Genomic DNA, 22,129 nt, shown 5'->3' with positions numbered 1-22,129 from the left:
ATGAAGTCTTCGTGGATCGGGACATTGTGTCCCAATCCTGTTGAGATGATGCAAGATACTAAACTTAATTTAGACGAAGTCCTGTGATCTTTATCACATAAGACAATTTTCTAATGTTTTTATACTTTCTTAAATTCATAACCTTTTTTGAGATTAATACCAACATTTCTTTCTATGTTTGTAAGTGTGAAAAACATGCCGTCCCAAACTAGGACGTGCTTTAACGATGACCTAATCAAAACAAAGTAAATGATGTTTGCGAGGCTCATGCATTATTGTTGGATTGGTGGATCCATAAGGAAAACCAGCCGTGAGAAGCAAACTTGGAGTCCTAAAAATCACTTTGCGTATGTTGTATTTTAAAGCGCTGTTTTGAAAATGTCACATACTTTGTCAGGCAATTAAAATCGTCAATTTTCTTCTGAACGTGTTTTGGTCAAATATTCGGTCGTATTCCGTTATCGATCAGTGTTGCATCACAAAAAACGGGGCGGCTTATATCCGCCATATTTCCCCCCCAACGCCTTCAAGCTTTCCATCGTCCCGTATCTAAGCTCGGAATGACGAAGAGATACGAAGGCTGAGCATGCACGGAACTTTCAAAATGGCAACTTCTGGTGTAGATAAAATCAGAACAGCCTGAAAAATGAATCATCATGAGGAAACTCAGCAGGACGGGACTGTACGCACCTACCTGGGCCAAGACAGAAGGGACCGGGCGGCAGGGGAAGCCAACGTTTCATCGACATCCATGAAGGGGCGAAGAGACGTAGCCGGACGCACACGTGGCTCAGATCAAACCAACCACCGGCCTCGGTCCTCACGCCATCCAATGTCCCTCTACCCCCCCCCCCCTCTCCTCCCAACCCGTACTGTCTCTCTGCCTGTGTCCTCCATCTTTTAAAGATCCTCTCCACTTGGTTGTTGTCCATCCCTTCTGAGTGCCACATTTTCCCACTGTGCCATTCCTCTGGGTATTTCCTCTCCTCGTCAACGATACTCTTCATGAAAACCAAGCCTTTTCCATGACATTTCCCACTTTTTACATGCAATGCACAGAAAAAAAAGTCCACTCATCTGTGGGGTGCAGTATAAAAAAAACGATTCAAATATATGAAAGAGATCGATAAAAATGTCAGTTTTACAGCTTGTGCAAGTAAAGGAAAGGCAAAAGGTAAAAGCAGCTCTACTCTTCGCACCGTAACTCTTTTTCACAGTTTGAGAGCACAGTGGGGCTGCACAGTGGGGGGACAGAAGCATGAAAATGAGTCGGTGGGAAAAAAAAACTCCGATATAAATAAATAAGGGAAGGATGCCACTGTTGCTATACAGAGCGAGAGGCTTGGTGGTCTCCTGAAATCCTATTGGCCGGCCTGTTGCCATGTGCTCAGGAGTCAGCAGAGATGCTGCTAACAAATCAAGGAAATGTTCTAATATTAGACTGTATGTATCTAGGCAGCGGGAGCCCCTGACCTCTCAACTCAGCCAGCGTTACGTTCCACTTCACAGATCAGCATAATGAAAGAAGTGGTGTGGAAGTAACTGGTTAAAAAAGATGTTACGGCACCATAGACAAAACAGCAGACACAGTCCCCCACCACCCCAACTCCCTCCATGAGATCCCAGTCAGAACAGTTACAAACGGACAGACGAGAGGAAACGTGTCATCTTCTGTTGATCTTGCTAAAATGCTGATATTTATAAAATACAGCTTTAGGTTGTGATTGCACTGTATTTTTGTTCTCTGGACAAATTGAAGCACATACAGTTTGTTAAATATCTTGTTATTTAGGTGAATTTATTTCTCTATTTCTAGTGATCTTATACTTACAGGTTCTGCTGTAATAAATGAGGTCCTTGCAGTAAAACATTTACAAATTATAACTGAGCAAAGATAAAAGACATTTGTTTTTAATGAATGCTGCCTATAATTCATTTGCTGGTGTATGCTTTTTTTTTTACCCTATGTTATATGTTTTAAGAAAAAATATCCATCATACATTATTATCTTTGGTATTAATAAGCTTTTTTTATACCGTCTGTATCGCTAATTCTTCCGATAAACTAATAACATTTATTTTGAGGCCATGGCAAATACTCATGCAAAAGGCTTTAAGAGGATCCCTAAAAGTGATATTATTGAGCCCAGGAAAAAAATGGCATTATTGTAATTGCCATGTTAACTTCCTTCATATAATGCAAGAAGTTCCTAAATATACAGTTCTTGTATCAATGCAGGTTAGATGGGTTTATGCTGTATCTTACCTTTTTGTTTCCATAAATGTAAACTGTTTTTTTTCTTCTGTTCAAACATTAAATTCTGAAATCACAAAAATATCATTAAAATGATACTTTTGCATAACATTGAAAGCTCCAGCCTCATTTCTAATCTATTTTGGCTCTTGCCCATTTTTAAACGATATTTGCAGCAGGGGAAACTAGAGAATGAAATTAATTTCATTTTCCACCTTAATTAGCTCAAAAGATCCTCTCATCTCCGTCCACGATGGATCTTGCAGTTCAGTTTGTAATGGCAGTATACCTTACCTTACATGAGTTATGTTTTACTTGTTCAGAGATCATACTTCTCATCTACATTTAAAACAGATCGTGTCTTTGGTAATCTCATAATTACTGATTTTGTTTACAGATGATTTGATTGTGTGCAGTGCTTGTCTCAAACAGCTGTGGAGTGAATGCCCCCAATACGTTGGTGACTACGGAATCACATTTAATGGCATGATAACTAGATGTAAAGAGGTTAGACACAGTGTCTCTCATATTCTTCTTCGCAAGCATGTGAATACATTAGACGTGTGTCTTTCAGTTGCATGATATGATGACATGGTGTGCACCAACATTTCATTGTACCAGTCCGTCAGAAACAGCTTGTATAACTGTGCAGATTGAATACAATAGAGAATAAATGCACTGATGAATCCCTCCAAAAACCTGCATGCTTTACCTTTTAAAGGTGAGGTGACCGGGGCATTTTAAAAATGGATGTTTTGGTTTTATTTGTTGATGTCTCTGTTTTGATGTGATTTGTGTTGTATATGATTTTTCAGTGATTCTTGGGATAGTAATTTAAATTTAGTGATTGGTTGCTTAACTGTGTCGACACTTATTAAACTATGATCCTTTGCAAAAACAAAATACCGGTACTGTAAGATCTCAGTGCAGTGATTATATATTTTTCTACCACTGCTATCATTGATTGACAGCATGAAATACCATCTAGAATAACAAAGACATTGTTCTTTTTAAACATAAAGAATAAGGATTAGCAAATAAGAATAGCTTTATGTATATTTTTAAATTACATTTTGCAAAATGTTTGGATTCCACAATTAGGGGCTGTTCACATGTTGTGTTTAAACATGCGTAGAAAACGCCAGTATTGCCGCTTTCACCCTTTTTATCCAGGGTGCTTGGGAGGTTGCGCTCCCGTCGCGCCTGCTATTATATTATTATATTTGTGGCTTATGAAGCAAGATGATGACAGAGCGGTGCCGATAATGTGTATCTTGATTTATTGCAGAGAGTCTCCCCTACACGTGCAGCAGTGTGTTTAGAAGAAATAACAGCAAGGGACAAGGACAGCAAAGCTGGACAGATAAAGGTAAAGAATAGACAGGATTGTTATGTTCATAAGTACCAGCAATAATATAAGAAATAATACATCTATATACCAGCAAAGTGTTCTGGAAGTTGTAAACACAAATGATAGTGCAAAGAAATAAAAACTGAATGGATGTAAATAGACTGGATGATTATGTACAGTCTGTACATGTAAATATGTCTCTATACTATATATAGTGTGGAGGATTTATATTGATAGTGACATGAAACCTACATATTAATAACAAATTGTGCGTAAAATTCTAATCTGTGAAGGCAGCAGTGGATATTTTGCTGTTACAGGGTTATTGAAGGTATATGACCGATAGGAGTTCATCCGAGTGGGAAGAAACTGTTCTTATGTTTGGTTGCTCTGGCTAACGGTGTTCTGTAGCGCCTCCCAGAGGCTAGAAGTTGGAACAGGTTGCGTCCCGGGTGTGAAGGGTCTGCAGTGATGCTTCCTGACTCTGGAGGTGTATAAGTCCTGGTTGGAGAGCACAGACCTGTAGGAAAACCACAGGGGGTCCAGCAAGGGTGCTGTGATGTTCTTCAGGACAACACCAGTCTCTCAAAGGATATCTTGAACACAGATGTCAGAGTAACGTAAAATTGTCTAGTAGTAGTAAATGTACAGTTTAACCCTAAAGTGTGCATCAATTTCCACCCTGGAGGCAAACCAAAGCCTCCCGACCGCGGTCTGGAAGCTGTAGCAGGAACGGTTAACACAGGCTTTGTGTTTCCGTGTTGCATATTGATATTTGTCTTTGTTATTTTCTTTAATAGTTTGATCTTTGATAGAGTCATGTGGGTTTCTTAACCCTCAATTAAAATGATTTATGTTATAATAACAGAAATGTGTTTAAATATAATTTTTCATTTATATAACTGCATGTACAATATTTTTACACTTAAATAAACAATAATCAAATGCAGATTGAGTTATTGACCAATATGTTAGGAGAAGTTAGTGATACAGTCTTACATTTACAACCGGCCCTTTGAGGGCGACCGTGATGCTGATGTGGCCCAGAGTGGAAATGAGTTTGACACCCCTGGTCTACAGTGTCCTTGAAGTCCATCTTTTCTCTGCACAAACTATTAAGTTTGCATGCGTTCAGGTTCCTGTCAACTCCTCCGTTCATCTCTGAAGCATTTTGATACTCCATTCTGCCTCTTAACTCTACTTTCAGTGAACGATACTGCAGGATACAATGTAATAGGCCAAGTGTGGCCTCAGAGAGCACGTCCCCTGTTCTTTATACCCTGATGTGGGGCCTTCAGGCTACGGCATCACTGAAGCCTCAAGACACCATGCAGAAAATGATTACATGTGAACATTTTCAAATTTGAGCTCTTGAGTACCGTAGGCTTAAACTATCCTCACTGACGAGGAATAAAACCACCGCAGAAATCTATTTCAGATTCCCTTGCATTGAATTCCTCAGAACAGCATTTGACTGATCCTGTGATTTGAGTTGAAATACATCCCATGCTTTGATTTGAGGTCACAGAAGACGTCCTGAGTTCTTGGAACACCTCCCACTCCCATGCAAGCCTCAACATGCTTTTGAAGCCGTTGAGCAGTGAAATGAAGTTGAATGAGATTCAGCAGATGGCTAACGTATTGCCCTGGACTATCCTGGATGAAGCATTGTACAAACGTGGTGGCCAGAAATGTACATTTATTGGACATAATAGTATTAGGAATAAGGATCGAAACACGAAAGTAAGTCAAACGGCAGGTTTATTTTTCAATTAAAAAATGTCCCACTCAGCATGTATCTAGCTCACAACTCTTAAAGAACAGAATATAAAATAGAACACATTATGTTTTCTGCTCGTTTTATTACAGATGTCCACCAGTTTTAAAATCACTGGCCCAGTAATTTGTCTTGAAGGCAAAACAACTCAGGAGTGAGATGTAACATTGTTTAGACACGAAGCGTGAGCTGAATATTTACAGGGGAAATAAGTTTTAAAAAAAACTGGACCTATGAATCACTGAATGAGGCAGATAGAGTCGTTCTTCAGTAACAATGACTTTCGAAACTAATTTTCAATTAGCTATGCTCTAAACCAGGGGTCCCCAACTGGCGGACTGCGGACCGGGTCCGGACCCAGACGCAATTGCATCCGGACCCAAAACATATATATGTTTTGGAATTATACATATTGTGGTGGAAATTTATCATGTGGTTCCTTTAGTTGTAACTTGTCTCACTTAAACCTGCATATACCAGCCTAACCCTGTTCCCACGAAAAGGCTGGGAACCTGGCCTTGGTGGGTGAAGTGGCCGACAACATCTGTGAGGGGGAGGGTGAAGGGGGAGGAGACGAGATAACGCGCATATATATATATATATATAGATAGATAGATACATAGATAGATAGAGATATATATATAGATATATATATATATATATATATATATATATATATATAGATATATATATATAGATATATATATATATAGATATATATATATAGATATATATATAAAGCAAAGGTCCGAAACATTACAATTTTTTTTTTATATATATATATATATATATATATATATATATATATATATATATATATATATATATATATATATATATATATATATATATATATATATATATATATATATATATATATATATATATATATATATATATATATATATATATATATATATATATATATATATATATATATATATATATATATATATAAAGCAAAGGTCCGAAACATTACAATTTTTTTTTTATATATATATATATATATATAATTGTAATGTTTCGGACCTTTGCCCGAGGAGATTTTCTCAATCTGGACCTTTTGGAATTTTAGTTGAGTACCCCTGCCCTAGATGAACTCAAAACAGCCAAATAATGGATTGATGCTCACTTTCTGGATATTACTTGTGACTGTCACCAGACACCCTCATGGGGTCTTTTATACTGATAAGACCAAGGACACTTTATTGAAACTTTCACACCCAGTTTAATTCTTTCAGGATTGCAGCTTCAATCATTGACCAACAACCCAAACAGATATATATGCATGTATACTGTAAAGCATGTTATGTATTTAAATATTTGTAAAATATTTGTGTAAAGTACTGTATATTGTAAATATGTTTGCAAATTGATTGTGTTGCAAATGTGTTCAAATCTAAATAAAGTGCTAAAGTAACAGCTGTCTGATAATTAGAACATTTCCATGCATATTATAATAAACTGAACTTATTTATTACCTTGTACTAAACTTTACAAGCATGGCACAACTGATCTACTTTGTAGATCCAAAACATGAATACAACATCAATCAAAATCTATCCTCTGTGATAAATGCACAAGCTTCTGTGTGAGATACACATTAAGCATCAATAATTATAATTCAACAATATGATATTCATTATTCTTTTACTTTTGTTACATTATATATTGATGCTAAAGCTATTTCAAGTAAAAGATCTGTATACTTCTTTACAAACCCTTTCCAGAAAATAACTTGCTTCATCCATTTCGTGTCTATTAGGATGTATAATGTTCAGCACACTATAAAATAGTATTGCTTTTTGAGACGACATAGCCACTAACAAATCCTGTAATTGCTTTACAAGATTGTGTTTACTCATCTTTTAGTTTTTCTACAGACGTAGCAATCTTACGTAGTTCATCTTTTGTAATAATTAACTTGAATTGTCTGTGTTTTCAGATGCAGTGACTTCAGGATTCACGTGTCCCTCTGTTCAGCCAAGGTAGGAATGTAATGTTACGATCAATTCACAATAAGCATACCGCCATGTTAGCTTGCTAAACACTGAGTTTGAATTGCAAATGCTAGTAGAGAAATGTAGCAAACCCAAACTAACTCAATTATCCAGTGCATAAGGTTTACAAGAGAGATTTCACTGTTGAAGATGGTCTTTGTGAACGCCACCTTCACTTTGTGCAAACAACAGTTTATCGTTGAAAACATGTTTATGTTTGCAGAAACAACTACTTTCCATGAACTTGTATGTAAATGTTTATTTCAGACATGATTTTATGTATATATATATATATATATATATTCATATGAACATAAAATGTGCAGACTATGAAGGTGGCAGGACAGAACGAGCAGAGGGCACCACACACCGGCTGTGTCGTCGTGTCATGTGACGTCTAAAGTACACAACGGACTTCAGACGGGAGTCAGAACCTAACTAGGGAGCCTATAGGATACATTTTCTACAGCAGCGACATTTTACTTTAAGATTTACTACAAGACAGTCATGTATTGTGATGTCAGTGTGTACATGGAAAATGATGGTTGAATTATGTTGTTTGTTTATGTGCATCATATCCTACCGGTGTGTGTTGCTCTTAACAGTAAAAATATTAGTGGAGTGCAAATAATTAATGCAATGGTCTCATCTCCTGTAACAGAAAAAAGACAAGCGTTGGAGACCTCATATAGATATGCTAGGCGCTCTTATTAGTCAAGTATATTATATAACCATTAACGACTTTTATGGAAAAATAATATTCTCATATTAACAATACTTATAAAATGCAGGACATACGGCAATATATAAATACATGTATGTTTTAGTAAATTCCAGTGGAGCTTTTCACAGCTCGGATCCAGTTATGTTGCTGGTCTGTCGGTCTACATTAGCGGCCATGATTCTTTCAGTCTGACGGCCAGGACTTGTGGGAGCTGGTGGGGCTCGGACTCCCCTGAAAGACATCAAACACATAAAATAATTCATTATTCTGCAAGGGATTATATTTTTTGAATAGTTCAAAGGGTTCAGAGCATTACATATTAATGGAAAGGCTCCTTCATTGTTGACTTTTATTGGTTTGTTAATATTTTTTTTAAACATAAATTGTATTTAAATTTTTAGTTTTTGTTATAAAGTAATCATTGAATTATTCAGAAAACATAATCCACGGGAGCTTGATAGCACCTATAGGGGGCAGCAGTGCCCCTTCAGTCAGTGATGCCCACACCCAAAGCCTGGAGTGCTGCTGAGGAACTGACCTGACCCACTTTAAATGAAACAGACATTGCTCACGATACCGTTATGTTGTGAGTGTGACCTGCACAGACTTCAGCCTGCTTACATTTTTACAACAGCTTTTTAACCTTTCAGCTTGTGAAACCAAAGAATTAAACTGCCAGCTAAACAGTTCACTCTTGACTCAACATTAAAAACCAAAGGGAACTTTGCATATTGCTTAAATAACGGCCACACATGAACTCTACATAATGCTGTAACATTGTTGTTGTTTTTTAGTTCCGTTACCCGTGTGACTACCCCATCTCCACAGAGGAGGAGGCGTGTGGGAAGGAGGACTCACCACAGGAAGGGTCTTAGCATAGTTCATATGGGCGTAGAGCAGCACAGCTGTGTCGTTGTGAGACGCCTCCAGTGCGATGGACAGAGCATTGCTGCCATCCTACAGGCGGAAGAGAGAGGGAGAAACAGATGTAGCAGAGAGTAAAAGTGAGTTTATTGACCCCTAAAACATGAGAGAATAGAAAACGTAACAGTCTGAGATTGACCCTGTGATCCACATTTCACACGGTTGTTCCTTTTTCAAGACTTCTCCGTCTTGATGAGTTCCATCACTCTTGTGATGGATGTTGGGGCTCATTCATTCCCCTCAGTAAAGTCAAGATTGGCCTGTAAACAACCCCAACATCCATTCATCCTGCAGCCTCAGCATTTCTTTGATGTAATGGAAGGGAGACTCACCCTAACTAACCCATCCAGCATGTTCTAGCTAACGAGCTGTTGTGGTAGAACTCTCACACTTTGGCATTCATGTTCCACACATCAAACACGTAGACATATTTAGACAGTATTAAGCCAACATAAATCATTTAATTTATATAATACTGAACCAAAAGTTGTATAGCCTTACACCTCTAGTTAGAAGAATGCATGAAATGAAAATCTTTGTACATCTAACTCCACTGTTCCTTACAGTCATGGTTTGTCATGCTGTTTTTGTGTTTTCAGTACAGCGGAGATGGGGGCTTTCCCAAATGTTTTCCATGCCCCAATCCAGCTGTGCTGCACTGAAACACAATCCAGGAGCTGCCTGCGTTGAATGGTCGACTCATTCATGGCACAGATGTGAATGCTCAAATGTCAGTCTGCCTGGCCTCTCTTCAAGCATTCAGACCGGTCCTCTGTGAAATCACTTTGAAACACACGGCTGTGCAGGTTAACACAAAATGAAGCGAGAAATGGCACAAGCAGCTATGACAAGACCTTCGGTTCAGGGTAAGATTTCGGCAGTTTGAGAAAAGGGAATGTTCCCAGTGACACACTGATGCACTTACTCTCCAACAATTTGATACATTTGGTGAGTAATTTAAGTCAATTAGTTGACAAAATGATACATCTTGCAACGTCTGGATCCTTCAGAGTTTAAAAGTAATCATTTAGGATTTTTGCAAATCTGCAGTTGTGAATAGAGTTGTGGGTTTTTAATTCATCCCTCGGGGCTTGTGAGTAGCCCAGTGACTGTGTTTCCTGTATACAGCACTGCTTTAAGCCAAAGGAAGCTGAAATGAATCTGATCGCGTCTCTTTAGCTCTCAGCCGATCTTGTTAATGAAGACACACACATAAGAAAAGAGGCAGAAAAAGATGCAACAAGGAAACTGCAGAGACCAATTTCCCACGAGGAGCCGTTTCCTGGGCACAGATTAAGCTGAATCCCAGACGACAACGTGCTCAGATGGTTTCAGCAGACAACAGTTGGCCTCCTCTGTCAGCTCAGTGTAGGTTACTGAAAGGTGTCCTCAATGTGTGCATCAGCTAAATGTAAATGCCTTACATTATCAACAATGGATATGTCGCAACCAGGCTGTTCCAGGAGTAGTTTGACAATCTCAGCACGGCCATGTTCGCTGGCACACATCAGAGCTGTGGATCCCTCGTCGTCCTGCACGTTAACGTCAGCGCCACACTCCAGCAGCGCCCGCACCATCTCCTGCCGACCATGGCTAACAGCTAGCATCAGCGCTGTCTGGCCCGCCTGCAAAAGGTACAGAATGGAATTTCTTCTTAAGAGAATACCGTATTGCAGAGCTCGTCTTAATGCATAGCCTATTTATTAAGTGATGACAAAATTACACCATTTACAGCTTGAAAAATATTGTGCCTTGTGTTCTGTTCCCCACAGCAACAATAACAAGCGCCAGTAATTGAATTTATAGCATCACTGGATATGAATCCAGAGTCCTATGACTTGGCAATGTGAGAGCCTGTCAGGCGCTGTGTTGAAAACACAAACAACACACAACCCGATTAGATCAAGCAAAGAGATAAAACCACTTCAAAGGCAACAGATTCTCACGAATGTGTCACGACACATTTCTCGAACGCAATCCAACCTGCAACCAATTACTCATCTGGCTCTGAATAAAGAACTTCCTTACCACACAGGACACAGTCTTTTAGCACTTCCCCTGTTGAAGTAAACAGGGAACAAAGACGGCTTTTATCCCCAGAACACAGTTTTCTTTTTTTTTTTTACCTTCGCTCAAACTAGCAAGTGGGAATCAAGGAGACATTCATTCAAAACCTGGTTTCTGTTTTGCCTTACCTAAAAAAAGATTAAGTCACATTGAGCTTCGTTGACACACTGTAAACCAGTTGGGGGGAAAAGCAAAGTTTAGATTCAACAAAGGAATTCTGTAAAAATTCAACTCCATCCAATGTAATGCTAGTAACAGCAAATCAGTGACTCATTCACCTCACTTACACTCCTTCTTATTTGGCTGTAATGTGTAGACTCAATCCGATGTTTGGTTTTATAATGAATGTTTTGACATTCACGGTTTAAATAGGTTCAACTTCAACAACGCCAGCTGAGTCAGGATTGAGTCTTAAGTGATGAAATGCTTCAGGCTGTTGGAGCTGACTACAGACTCGCAGTAAGTCTCTGTGTTCTTGTTTTTGCACACACGTTTGTCACTCACACTTCTCAGGTGATACCTTTTTAAGTACAAAACTATCTTTAAAAATGATGTTGTGCCACAAGTCTTTCAGCTGTTAAACGTGAACACGCATATTCAAGACCCGCACATGAGAGGAATGACTTCAGTAAAATAACTGTGGGAACATTGAAGGAGGAGGAACAGAAAGTGGCTACAAGCTGATGATGACTTGCCTGGCTGGCCTTGGCGTTGACATTGCCCTGACTGAAGAGCCTCTTGACCACAGCCATGTCCTCCTCCTCCTTCACAGTAGAGAGAGCAGCCAGCATGATGGCCGTGTAGCCCGCCTTGTTCTGCTTATCCACACAGGACATACCTGCAGGGGGCACATGCTTTTATTACCGCGCAGTTAGGCATACATGCAAGTGCACATAGCTATACAGAACACATCGCTACTTACATATAAATGCACACATACTCACACTACGTTGCCAGTTAACCAGGGAGGTACAGCTCGCTAAAACTAATGCAGTATAACACGACAGTCTGCTCTGTTCCAGAAGATATTATATGTTACAATCTGTTTCATCGGGCTTATATACATGTTAGCTTCTCCAACAGTACACAACACACTACCAGAAAGACTATTTAGCTAGTTTTTAATCTGACGTGAACAATATTTATAGTCTTGAGCAAAGAAATGTCACCGTTTATACATCTGGTAAAAATAAAAAGAGACCACCAATGGGCATCCTTCCCTTCTTTCCACTGACTCGCAGACCTGGGGTCTGTCGTTGGACCTCTCTCTAATAACTGGTCGGATTATTGACTGGATAAGACCTTCTATCGTGTAGAGTGTATTCGTTTCAGAAGGTCCCTGACCTGTGTCCAGCAGCAGCCCCACCACGCCGAAGTTTGAGTGGGAGACGCTGTAGTGGAGAGCTGTGTTGCCGTTGCCGTCGGTCATGTTGACTACATGCTCCAGCAGCGCTGACGACACCTCGGAGAACGCCATCAGGTAGTCCGACACCCGGGGAGATTGAGCCGTCTTGGCGCTGGAGATACGGAACCACTCCAGCTGGACGGTGTGGGTGCTGGAGAGCTGAAGGCGAGAGGGGGAAGTAATATATTATCTATAAGTATACATTACACACATACACAGCATCTGTAGGTAGAAAGTAATGACGCTGTGTTTTACTCAGTGCTTGAAATTACCGAAATACATTTAGTCAAGCAGTGTGCTAAAGTACAAATATGAAGTACTTGTACTTGATTATTTTTAATTTAATCCTGCGTCATGCTTCTACTTTATCACATTTTAGAGGCAAAAATGTAACGATTTTACAAATTTATTCGATTACTTTAGTTATTTTTTTCATATTGAGATTAATATTACAAAGTATAAATCAAATCAAACTATGACGTTTTATTATCGGTTAAGATCATACTGATCTTATATATACTGCTACTACCCGGCAGTACAGAAAGTAGTTAAATGAGCTTCACCTTTACTGTGTCAGTGATGATCGCATTAATGCATCAATAATTATCATCCAATATTTAGCCATTGTACATTATAAGTACTTTTACTTTTGGTACTTTAAGTACATTTTGAAGCTAATACTTTTACTCTCGTAAAAAGTTTGAGTACAGGACTAAGAGTATTTTTAAACTGTGGTATTGCTTCTTTTACATTAGTAAAAGATTTAAATACGTCTTCCACCACCACTACCGCTCGTTTCTCACACACCTTTTCTCATGATTTGGTGAAATTAAAAACAATTGTGTGAACGGTGTATTTTGGCAAAGTCAACGTAGAAGCTTATAGAAGTTTAAAGGGAAGCCGTGGATCGTTGAGTTAAACTCAACATGAACCCGTTCATGAGCCTTTTCTCATTCTACACACTTGTTATTGTTAAATGAAGCTCATACTGTTCATAATTAATGTTTGCTCGTGCCAAATATATACCTTTACAATACAGCGTTCATCAACTTTAACTAATTACAATTCTGCATAATTCCAACAATGAAGTGAAGTTAAATGTGTAACGGTGATAAATGGTTTGAAGAAGCATGCAGGGACGCACCACTTCCTTACTCTTCAGTGTTTTGATGTCATCGTTCAGGTGGTTCTTCAGAATCAGGCACGCTTCACGCATTTTTGAGCTCAGCTCAAATCTGCAACACACACAAAAATGAACTGAAAACATTTAAAATGTAAAAACAATTTACTTCTTTCTGTACATAGTTTATCTTTCCCTGCATTACAAATGTATGTGTTTCAATGAGGAGACTTGCTCTTTGTCATCCAACATGATTTGGTAGCATTCACATTTACAGCACTACGCTTTTTAATCAGGAGCTCTGAAACCGAATTCATCGCTTCGTATTATTCCGTACTTTCAGTGACAACATACTTCTCTTTCACAGCTTCACATGAATAACTTGTGGCTCTCAGGGTTTCCTCATCAGTGTCGCTCTCGTCCAGGTTGATGTTTCGTTCCTCCTCTGATGTTTCGTCCTCCAGAGCTGCCTCATCCTCTGTGCTGTCCAAGCACTCGCCTTCTCCACTTTCTCCAGAAGAACTCCCATCTTCCTCCTCCTCTTCTTCAGCTTCTTCTTCTTCCTCCTCCTCTTCTTCCTCTTCTTCACTGGATGTAGATTCATACCTGGGAGACACAAATGTTTTTTTGGAAAACAACACTGCGGTTTGGTGAGTGAAAAGGCTTTTGTGTCTTGTACTTGTGATCTGGACAAAGTGTTATTTACAACCTAGTCTAGACCAGTGATTCTCAACTGGTGGGACCCGTTTTCAGTGGGTCGCGGGCCTTTGCCTGACAAAAATAAAACATTTTTAAAAAAGTTGTGATTTTATTTTGAAGGACATTTTTTTTATGCAGCGGAATTATTCAGAAAAACACCGACCAATGCGTTGTGAATCACATCACGTGAATATATATGAGTATTCTGACAAGTTTCCTGACTTGAGTGAGATGTACAAACACCGTGACACACGGGGAGAGACGAGGATACAGAGACAGAGCAGGACTATTGAAGTGAGAGTTGTGAAAGTCAAATCATAGGACGATCTCCAAAAGAGAGAAATGTCCAGAGAGACCAGAGTCATTACTCTGACTGGACAGACTCATAGAGGTGAATTCTCCAAACACTAATTTCTCTTTTTAGAAGATGAGAAAAATATAATGTTGTGGCTTTTTCACTTCACACTGAATGAACTGAATTTAAAGCTGCAGCGTAATTCAGTGAAAATAAGTTTTCTAAATTGAATTTCGTTACGTAATTTATTTTTTAATCCAGCTGTTATTTTACTTGAAATGAGAAGAACATGTATTCATGTATTTCTATGTACTCATAATCCATCCAGTTAAATTTGAAAAATGAGAATAATATTTGTTAAAATATAATTGATGGTGTACTTTCTTTATTTGATTTGACAGTTGTTTACTACACAGAGACGTTACTACTACTAGACTTCTTGAATATAGATATACCCAAATTATATATATATTTATATGTATATATAATTTGGGTAGTGGGTCCCGGCTTGCCATTAAGGGGTGATGGTGGGTCCCGCAGCCAGACCAGTTGAGAACCACTGGTCTAGACCATCTGTCACTCTTATTTAATTTTTACTGTGGTAAAACATAAAATACGGTTTCATGTTACCCACCCTCCATTCAGAATGCCAACAAACTGCAGGCTCTTCTTCTTCTCGCCTGAGTTACTCCCGTCCTTCCTCTTCATGATTGATTTCAGCATACCTGTTACCATAAAGGAAGCCGATGGATCAAATAAAGAGAAATGCATAATCAGATCATGAGTTGTAAGTCCATTGCTGGAGGATTGAGCATCTCTTAAAAATACCTAATTTTTGTCTTTCTAGTGGTACAATTTGCCTTTTTTGTTTTTATAATTTCAGTAAATATATTTCATATCGGTGTGGGCAATGCTTTATTTTCTGCAATTTCTGAATAGTTAATTTCATGGAAAGAACAATGTAATTTGTAACTTTATATTGGGGGGAAAAAGGAGATCTTTTTTTAAAAATTGGTACACTTAAATACATAATAGTGTCACATAGTGAGTCTTTCAGCCAGTGCACAAGAAATCAGGTTGTGCAAGAAATGTGAGCTTGCCAACATGCAGCCAAACAGCCAATTCAGCGCACAAGTGTCCACTTAAAACAATGACTTATAAAATGACTTGGTTTTAAATGACTGTTATTTCAAGCCTATTCCCATTCCCCTTTAAATTAGTACCAGATTACACAGATTACGTCTGTAGTTTTACTCAGTTAGACGTTTCAAGGAACTTATTTGATATTATTAAATCTCTCCATTATGCTCTACTTGTTATGAATATTAAATTATGTTCTCTTGGATGCACTTACTAATGATTCGTTACATTTTTGCACCAATGTTATAAAGACAAAGAATTCTACATTTGATGCATTTTGATTTGATGTCCTCACCCAAATGAAGTTCGACCCTACGATGAAGCTAAATACCTTGAAGTTCTCACCTGTCTTGGTGTTGCTGGCTGCAGTCTTCTCTCCTTGGTCTTCCTCTTTCTTCTCAGCCATACTGACCACCTCCTCTTCTGGCGAGACCTTGTATTCAGCGATGGTCATCTGTCTCTTCTTCAGAACGGTAACTTTTTGCTCCATCTTTTCCTCAAACAAGTTCTCCCATTGGCACCCAGTGCTGATCACTGCAACAGGTGCTGGCTCCGCTGTCATCGCTACAGCGTCGGTCTGGGTGAATTGCTCGATCTTATCTGCTGCTAAGTTCTCCCCTACACATGCATCGTTCACCTCAGGACGGCACGAAACCGCAGCATGTTTTAATGCAGCAGTCAATGTCTCTACCTGGGCATTCACCATGTCTGGTTTGGCAAGAACCCCCTTCTCAAATGTGACTTTAGAGGTTTTCTCCTCCATCTGGGCTCTAAGGATCCCCATGTCTTTGTCGGCCACACTCAATCGCTCCTCTAGCGCCACAATGGACTCTTGCTGGAATTTAATGGTGTCCTGTAAGGTATCAATCTCCCGCTGTGCTTCGCTGGTCAGCCCAAGTAGTGACTCCATAACCCAAACTTCAGCCTCTTTTGTCTCCACACTGACCTGTACTCCTGCCTCTTGAACCACAGGGGCCTCTATTCCTGTGCCTTTATCACAAACATTTACCTCGGTGCCCTCAGAAGCGTCCTTCACACCCTGGCTGTAGTAGAAAACAACAGAGTCCATTGGCAAGTCACCCCCAACAGCCACTGATTTCTTCTCAACAGACACTTTTTCTGGAGCTTTTACTGAAACTTTTGATGAAGGTTCTGTAGCTTTCCCTTCCTTCCCCTCAAATTTTTCAGTCAGCCTTTTCAGCTCACCAGATTTTCCTAGGCTTTTATGTCCAGGTGCGATTGGTGTAGTCAAACGACTGTGGATACTGTGGTCAGTTTGAAGAATCTCTGTGGTTTGGGTAAAAGACTCAGTGGACTGTTGCTTCTGCTGAGCCACCTCCTTGGCCTCTTTCTTCTCCTGCAGGGCTAACAGGAGCGTGTCTTTCTCTGCACGAAGCTTGGCCACCTCTTTCTCAAGCGCAGGAACACCCTTTACCCTCTCTTCCATCTCCTTCAGCTGTTTCAAGGCCGTAGCCATCTGCTCTCTAACCGTCTGCAGCTGGCTGGGTGGGATCGGAGTCATTGTGGTGCCAACTGCTGGAGTGCTGCGCCCAGAGGTCTGAGGACTGGGTTTAGTCCAGCTACTCTGCAGCGGCTGAGTGGATGGCGAGGGTAGGAGCTTTTTTGGAGGATCTGCGAGCTGGAAGCGCCCACCATTCTGGTGCTGGTGGGTTTGTTCCTGTTGTAGCCGCCGGCTGGTTTCAAGAAGAGTCCGCTCCACTCTGGGGTTGCGCTGCGGTGGAGGAGGTGGCACTTTGGCTCCGGCAGACAGGGGAGGAACACTGATGAGGGTCACAGGGGAAAGACGGAGCCCCTCGCAGGGTGCCGACCCAAGGCGGTTGCGTGGTGGCGGCGGCGGAGGAGCTCTGCCATCCTCACTGGCCGGGGACGACAGAGACTCTGTGGATGTCCAGCCACTGGTACGTCCTCCAATACTCCTCTGGGAGAGTTTGACACCTCGGCCAGTGCGACGGGAACCAACGGGTGCCCGACGGAGATTGTGCCCACTTTCTATCTCTTCTACATATTTGAGGAAGTCCAGATCCAGCTGGAAACCATACGGAGTCTGGACGGAGTAGGAGCCTGATTGGTCAGCCTCCTCCTGACTGGAGTAGATGAATGGAGAGCCCATATCTGAAAGAAGAGAACATGTGACCAAACAATATGGCTTCTATCCCGGTTACTTAAATATGGCCTGTGGAGCACACAAAAGTTCTGTTTACATTTTGTGTTTTTCAGGCATTGATCCTTGAGGTCTAACAAATGCGTTAAATGTATTTCCAGTCTCATAAATCACTGGAATAGCTATTGTATTTTGAATATTTTAAATCCTTGTTTACAGTACATCCATGTCTACTGGCCTGGAGATAATCGTGTTCGTGTCAACCAACTGAATGACGATGTGTCTGACCTGTTGTTTTTACAATGTAAGCAAATTAAATACACATCAAACTATTTCAAACATATTTTGTTTCCTGCGGTTAAACAGCATTGTTTTTACACCTGAGCACATCTTAATGTGGTAAACTCCACAAACAGGCTACTGGCAGGTTAAAACAAGTCCATTTGATTTATTTTTTTAACAATACATTCAACCTCATCTCAAAGAGAAGTCTAGATATGTTCACAGTAACAAAAGAAATTGGGATATGAGGTTTCAATACAGAAAAATAACAGTTTCTTACCAGGCAGTTTTGGGTTAACTTGCACAGACTGAGTCATGTTTCAGGACTGGGACCTTTCAGCACACACAGCTTCAAATAAACACCTGGCTAAAGAGAACACAGTGAATAATAATTATTCATAATAATAATAATAAATCATCAGATTTCTATAGCTAAAGTTTCAGTGTGTAGAAACTTCTGGCAGTCAGGGGAAACGCCTCAGAACAAAGTCGACAACAAAGAGCTCAACACTATTCACAGACCGCACGACAGCTGCTCCATTAACAACAGCATCGCACCATCCAACTCCACTGAGAGACCACAGGATGCTTGTCCCCACAAGACTGCTGGAACCTGACGTACATACATACCGTTTCCTTTGGGAATAATGTCTGTGCATTTAGACACAAAGAAACTAAGGCGACTGACCAACTTGTAAAACATCATCAACAAAGCTAAACACAAACATTACACAACAAGAATTCTGCAACATTCAATTTTAAGTTGATGCATAAACTTCTTTCTCTGATATTCATCATCTTTCAAGTTCAAAAAGTCTCAATAGAATAAACAAAGGTTTAAAGCTGGTCTTCGTTAAGTCATAATAACAATGTTCTTCTTGTGTTGGTTCCAAACAGACAGTAAATATTCAAAAGCTTCCTGTAAAAAGTAACAACAAGTGGGGAAAACCATTGAACTGAACATTTTCTGGATAACAGTACACCAAGTACAGAGAAAAGAAGGACGACATGAACTTAAACATGACAGGTTTGAACTTCAAATGTGTTGAAGAGAAGTTCACCTCTCAGCCCCTCAGTGAGCGATTCATACAGCTGGAGTTCAGTCTGGTTCCCTCTTTCCTGCTCCGCTCAGCCCTGAGAGAGAGACACATCCACCATCAGAAACGTATCACAGTGCAGCTGCACAAAGAGGAAACACTACAGCATATTGACCATATAATCATGAGTTATGTCCTTCACAGTTCACCAGATCTAAACTCACGTATTGGAGGTTTTGGACTGACGTGCAAAACACTCCACCACCATCGAAACACCGAATATGTCGTGTAAGAATGGTAGTTAATCAATCCGGTAGAATCTTTGCCGAGGAGCAATGAAGCTGTTCAGGAGGATTGTGGTGTTCTTTTGTCACATTTGTGTAAATAGAGAGGAAGATTCATGAACACAAAACTACAGATGCACTGTGTACGTGTTTTCATATTTCAAAGACCGTCTCAGATACAGTAACTTGCCCCCCCAGTGCACACACACACACACACAAAAACCTCGCTACATGAAGTGATTCATTTCGTTTTAAACACATACGGATGTGTTTTCCAGCGGCCTCGGGCACATTCCTAACACATGCTGTTGTAACACGCCGGCTGTCCTTCTAGCTGACTGACTGCTGATAACCTATGCACACGCATCATGTGTCGTCTCAGACTGCAGCAGACAGACAGCTTACTGTCGAGGTTAAGACGACAACATTCAGAGAGACGGCGGACCAATTATATTCTAGACTAATTACGGAGAATAGATCAATTAAAATATGCAGTGGAAAGAAAAATAATCTTCTGTTGCTGATAATGACGTTTCTGCTCAGTCTCTTCCTATCAGCCACAGCTCTGTTTCTCCTCAGAGGGTCAGTTTCTACGCTCAGGTCAAACCACAGCCGACATGATGCTGCAGCGTCTGAGCCAGTCAGACACGAGTTATACAAAAACCTTTGGTTTACGTTGGGTCGAGCCAGAGGGAGGTAGTTTACCGGACTTTGAGTTCGTTTGGGATCGAATACAAGCCAACCAGAGTTTATAAACAAGTCGCATGACTCAAAGATGGTCTATTTATCGGTGCAAATTTAGCTGCATGTAATCCAGCCTGGTTAGTATGAGAGGAGATGTAGAAGTTGAGACAAATCTGGCTTCAGTTTATGAAACTAAAACACCTCGTCTGCACTCTTCTGCTCAGAAATCTGAAATAGTTTACCCCGTTTCCCTCTCCCGTTATTTGGAGCTGTTCCGATGTCTCCAGTACAACCTCAAATGCTAGATCGGGTATCGGAGAGTAGCAGAGCCTATGCACCTATCCTATAGCACCCAGAGCTCTTCAGAAGATACCTGATATGTGTACAGAGACCAGACATAACTATGTGTATAAATGCATGTTTAGAAACAGTGTGCAAAATAGGGGGAATAATGAAAACTGCTGAGCATTAGTACGCTTTTAAAAGACATTTTAGTGACAATTGCAAGTGACAAATAATTGTGCTCTAATTTTAGAGACCCCTCAAAACTTCCCCTCCGGAAGATGTTATGTTCTGTCACAGCAGCATTTGGTTTTCCGACCCCCCCCACCCTCCTCCCCGACACGCAGAGCGCAAGTGACGCAAATAAACACAAATGATCCCACAGTCAAACTTGCATTAGGCAAGGCAAAATAGTTTCCTTCCCATTTGGTGTTAAAACACCATTACAGGGTTCCTAACGGTTCAGGTTTTGGGAAGCTCTAGGTTACAATTATAATGCAGACTAACCATCCATACACAGGAATTGTATTATAGGATGAATCGCTGGTTTAACAGCACGAAACTGACAGCGTTTAAGCTGTTGTTGTCATGGGCATGATAACAAAAAGGCCCATAAAAGGCCCACTATCTGCGATTCATTATCATCTATCTTTCATTCTTCATTACCCTTCTTCTCATTTAAATATTTATTTTCTCCTCTTTCTTTCTCACCTCCTCCTTTTCACTCTTGGTTTCTTCTCCTCTCCCACATGACAAATTTCTCTTCTCACCCTCTTCTTTTCTCTCTCTCTCTCACAGACACACGCACACTCCTCGAGTGTTTCTGTTTTTCTCTCTGATTTGATGACAGACAGCAAATTACAGACCTCAGGGAGAAGCTGCATTCCTTCTTTCTACACCCCCGAGTCCTGACCAGCCGAGAGCCACTCTGTCAAGTCTCTGTCTCACACGCACACACACACGCACACGCGCACACACACACACCACTGAGTGCCAATGTTCATGATAACACTTGCACAAGCCAAAAACAAAATAACAAAAAGGCTCATAAACGCATGTGTGCTGAGTGCTCAGCAACAGAAACACAGTGCATGTATTCTTGCGCACACACACACACACACACACACACACACACACACACACACACACACACACACACACACACACACACACACACACACACACAGTCACATGATCCTGCAGTCAGAAAGAGACGATGCACAGCTACAACACATTGTGGGCATACCACCTTAATTTAGGAAGCGCTAAACTGTGTTTTTATAGTCTACAGATACATTTCATTGTTCTTCAGACTCACTAAACAGCCTTAGACGTCTGTATTTTCCATTCAGTTTTAATTCCATTCCTTCAGTTTTAATGTAACACTGCAATCAACTTCAAACTGCAGCTGCTCACGAGTCAACACTACAGTCGCATTTCCTCACATTGCAGCCACACAATAATCTTCTATGTCTGCCGGCACTATCTGCAACTAAAAGTCTCTGTGAAACGAGGCAGAATAAATACTCTTAAGATCAAAACATATTGTAGAAAAACACACGTCTTGTAGTTTGTTCAATGTGATCCAAACACTCTACATCTGTTTCCATTTGCTGAAGGACTAGTACAGTGTCATTTTATGCTCCCAAAATGTCCAGAATTCAAACGTTGGTACTAATTACA

At 40.2% G+C, this 22,129-nt stretch overlaps 1 protein-coding gene across 3 annotated transcripts in view; it reads right to left on the bottom strand.

The window, feature by feature from the left end:
• Window positions 1-6,474: 6,474 nt before the first annotated feature.
• Window positions 6,475-22,129, bottom strand: part of kank3 (KN motif and ankyrin repeat domains 3) — a 34,416-nt gene continuing 18,761 nt past the window's right edge. The window contains exons 2-12 of one of the 3 annotated variants that reach the window (XM_079267939.1): window positions 19,221-19,293; window positions 18,440-18,522; window positions 16,101-17,888; window positions 15,250-15,340; window positions 13,976-14,227; window positions 13,646-13,736; window positions 12,441-12,660; window positions 11,792-11,934; window positions 10,454-10,654; window positions 8,964-9,062; window positions 6,475-8,336 (exon numbers count right to left, since the gene is read on the bottom strand). In XM_079267939.1, the coding sequence (XP_079124065.1) occupies window positions 8,289-8,336; window positions 8,964-9,062; window positions 10,454-10,654; window positions 11,792-11,934; window positions 12,441-12,660; window positions 13,646-13,736; window positions 13,976-14,227; window positions 15,250-15,340; window positions 16,101-17,888; window positions 18,440-18,476 (2,970 nt within the window). In that variant the 5' untranslated portion in view covers window positions 18,477-18,522; window positions 19,221-19,293 and the 3' untranslated portion in view covers window positions 6,475-8,288. Of the gene's footprint in view, window positions 8,337-8,963; window positions 9,063-10,453; window positions 10,655-11,791; window positions 11,935-12,440; window positions 12,661-13,645; window positions 13,737-13,975; window positions 14,228-15,249; window positions 15,341-16,100; window positions 17,889-18,439; window positions 18,527-19,220; window positions 19,294-22,129 lie in introns of those variants that run through there. The other 2 variants (XM_079267938.1, XR_013771947.1) reach the window with 2 other exon arrangements.

Source organism: Melanostigma gelatinosum, assembly GCF_949748355.1.
Source record: "Melanostigma gelatinosum genome assembly, chromosome: 4".
Lineage (NCBI taxonomy): Eukaryota > Metazoa > Chordata > Actinopteri > Perciformes > Zoarcidae > Melanostigma > Melanostigma gelatinosum.
This window is presented reverse-complemented; position numbering and strand designations above follow the sequence as displayed.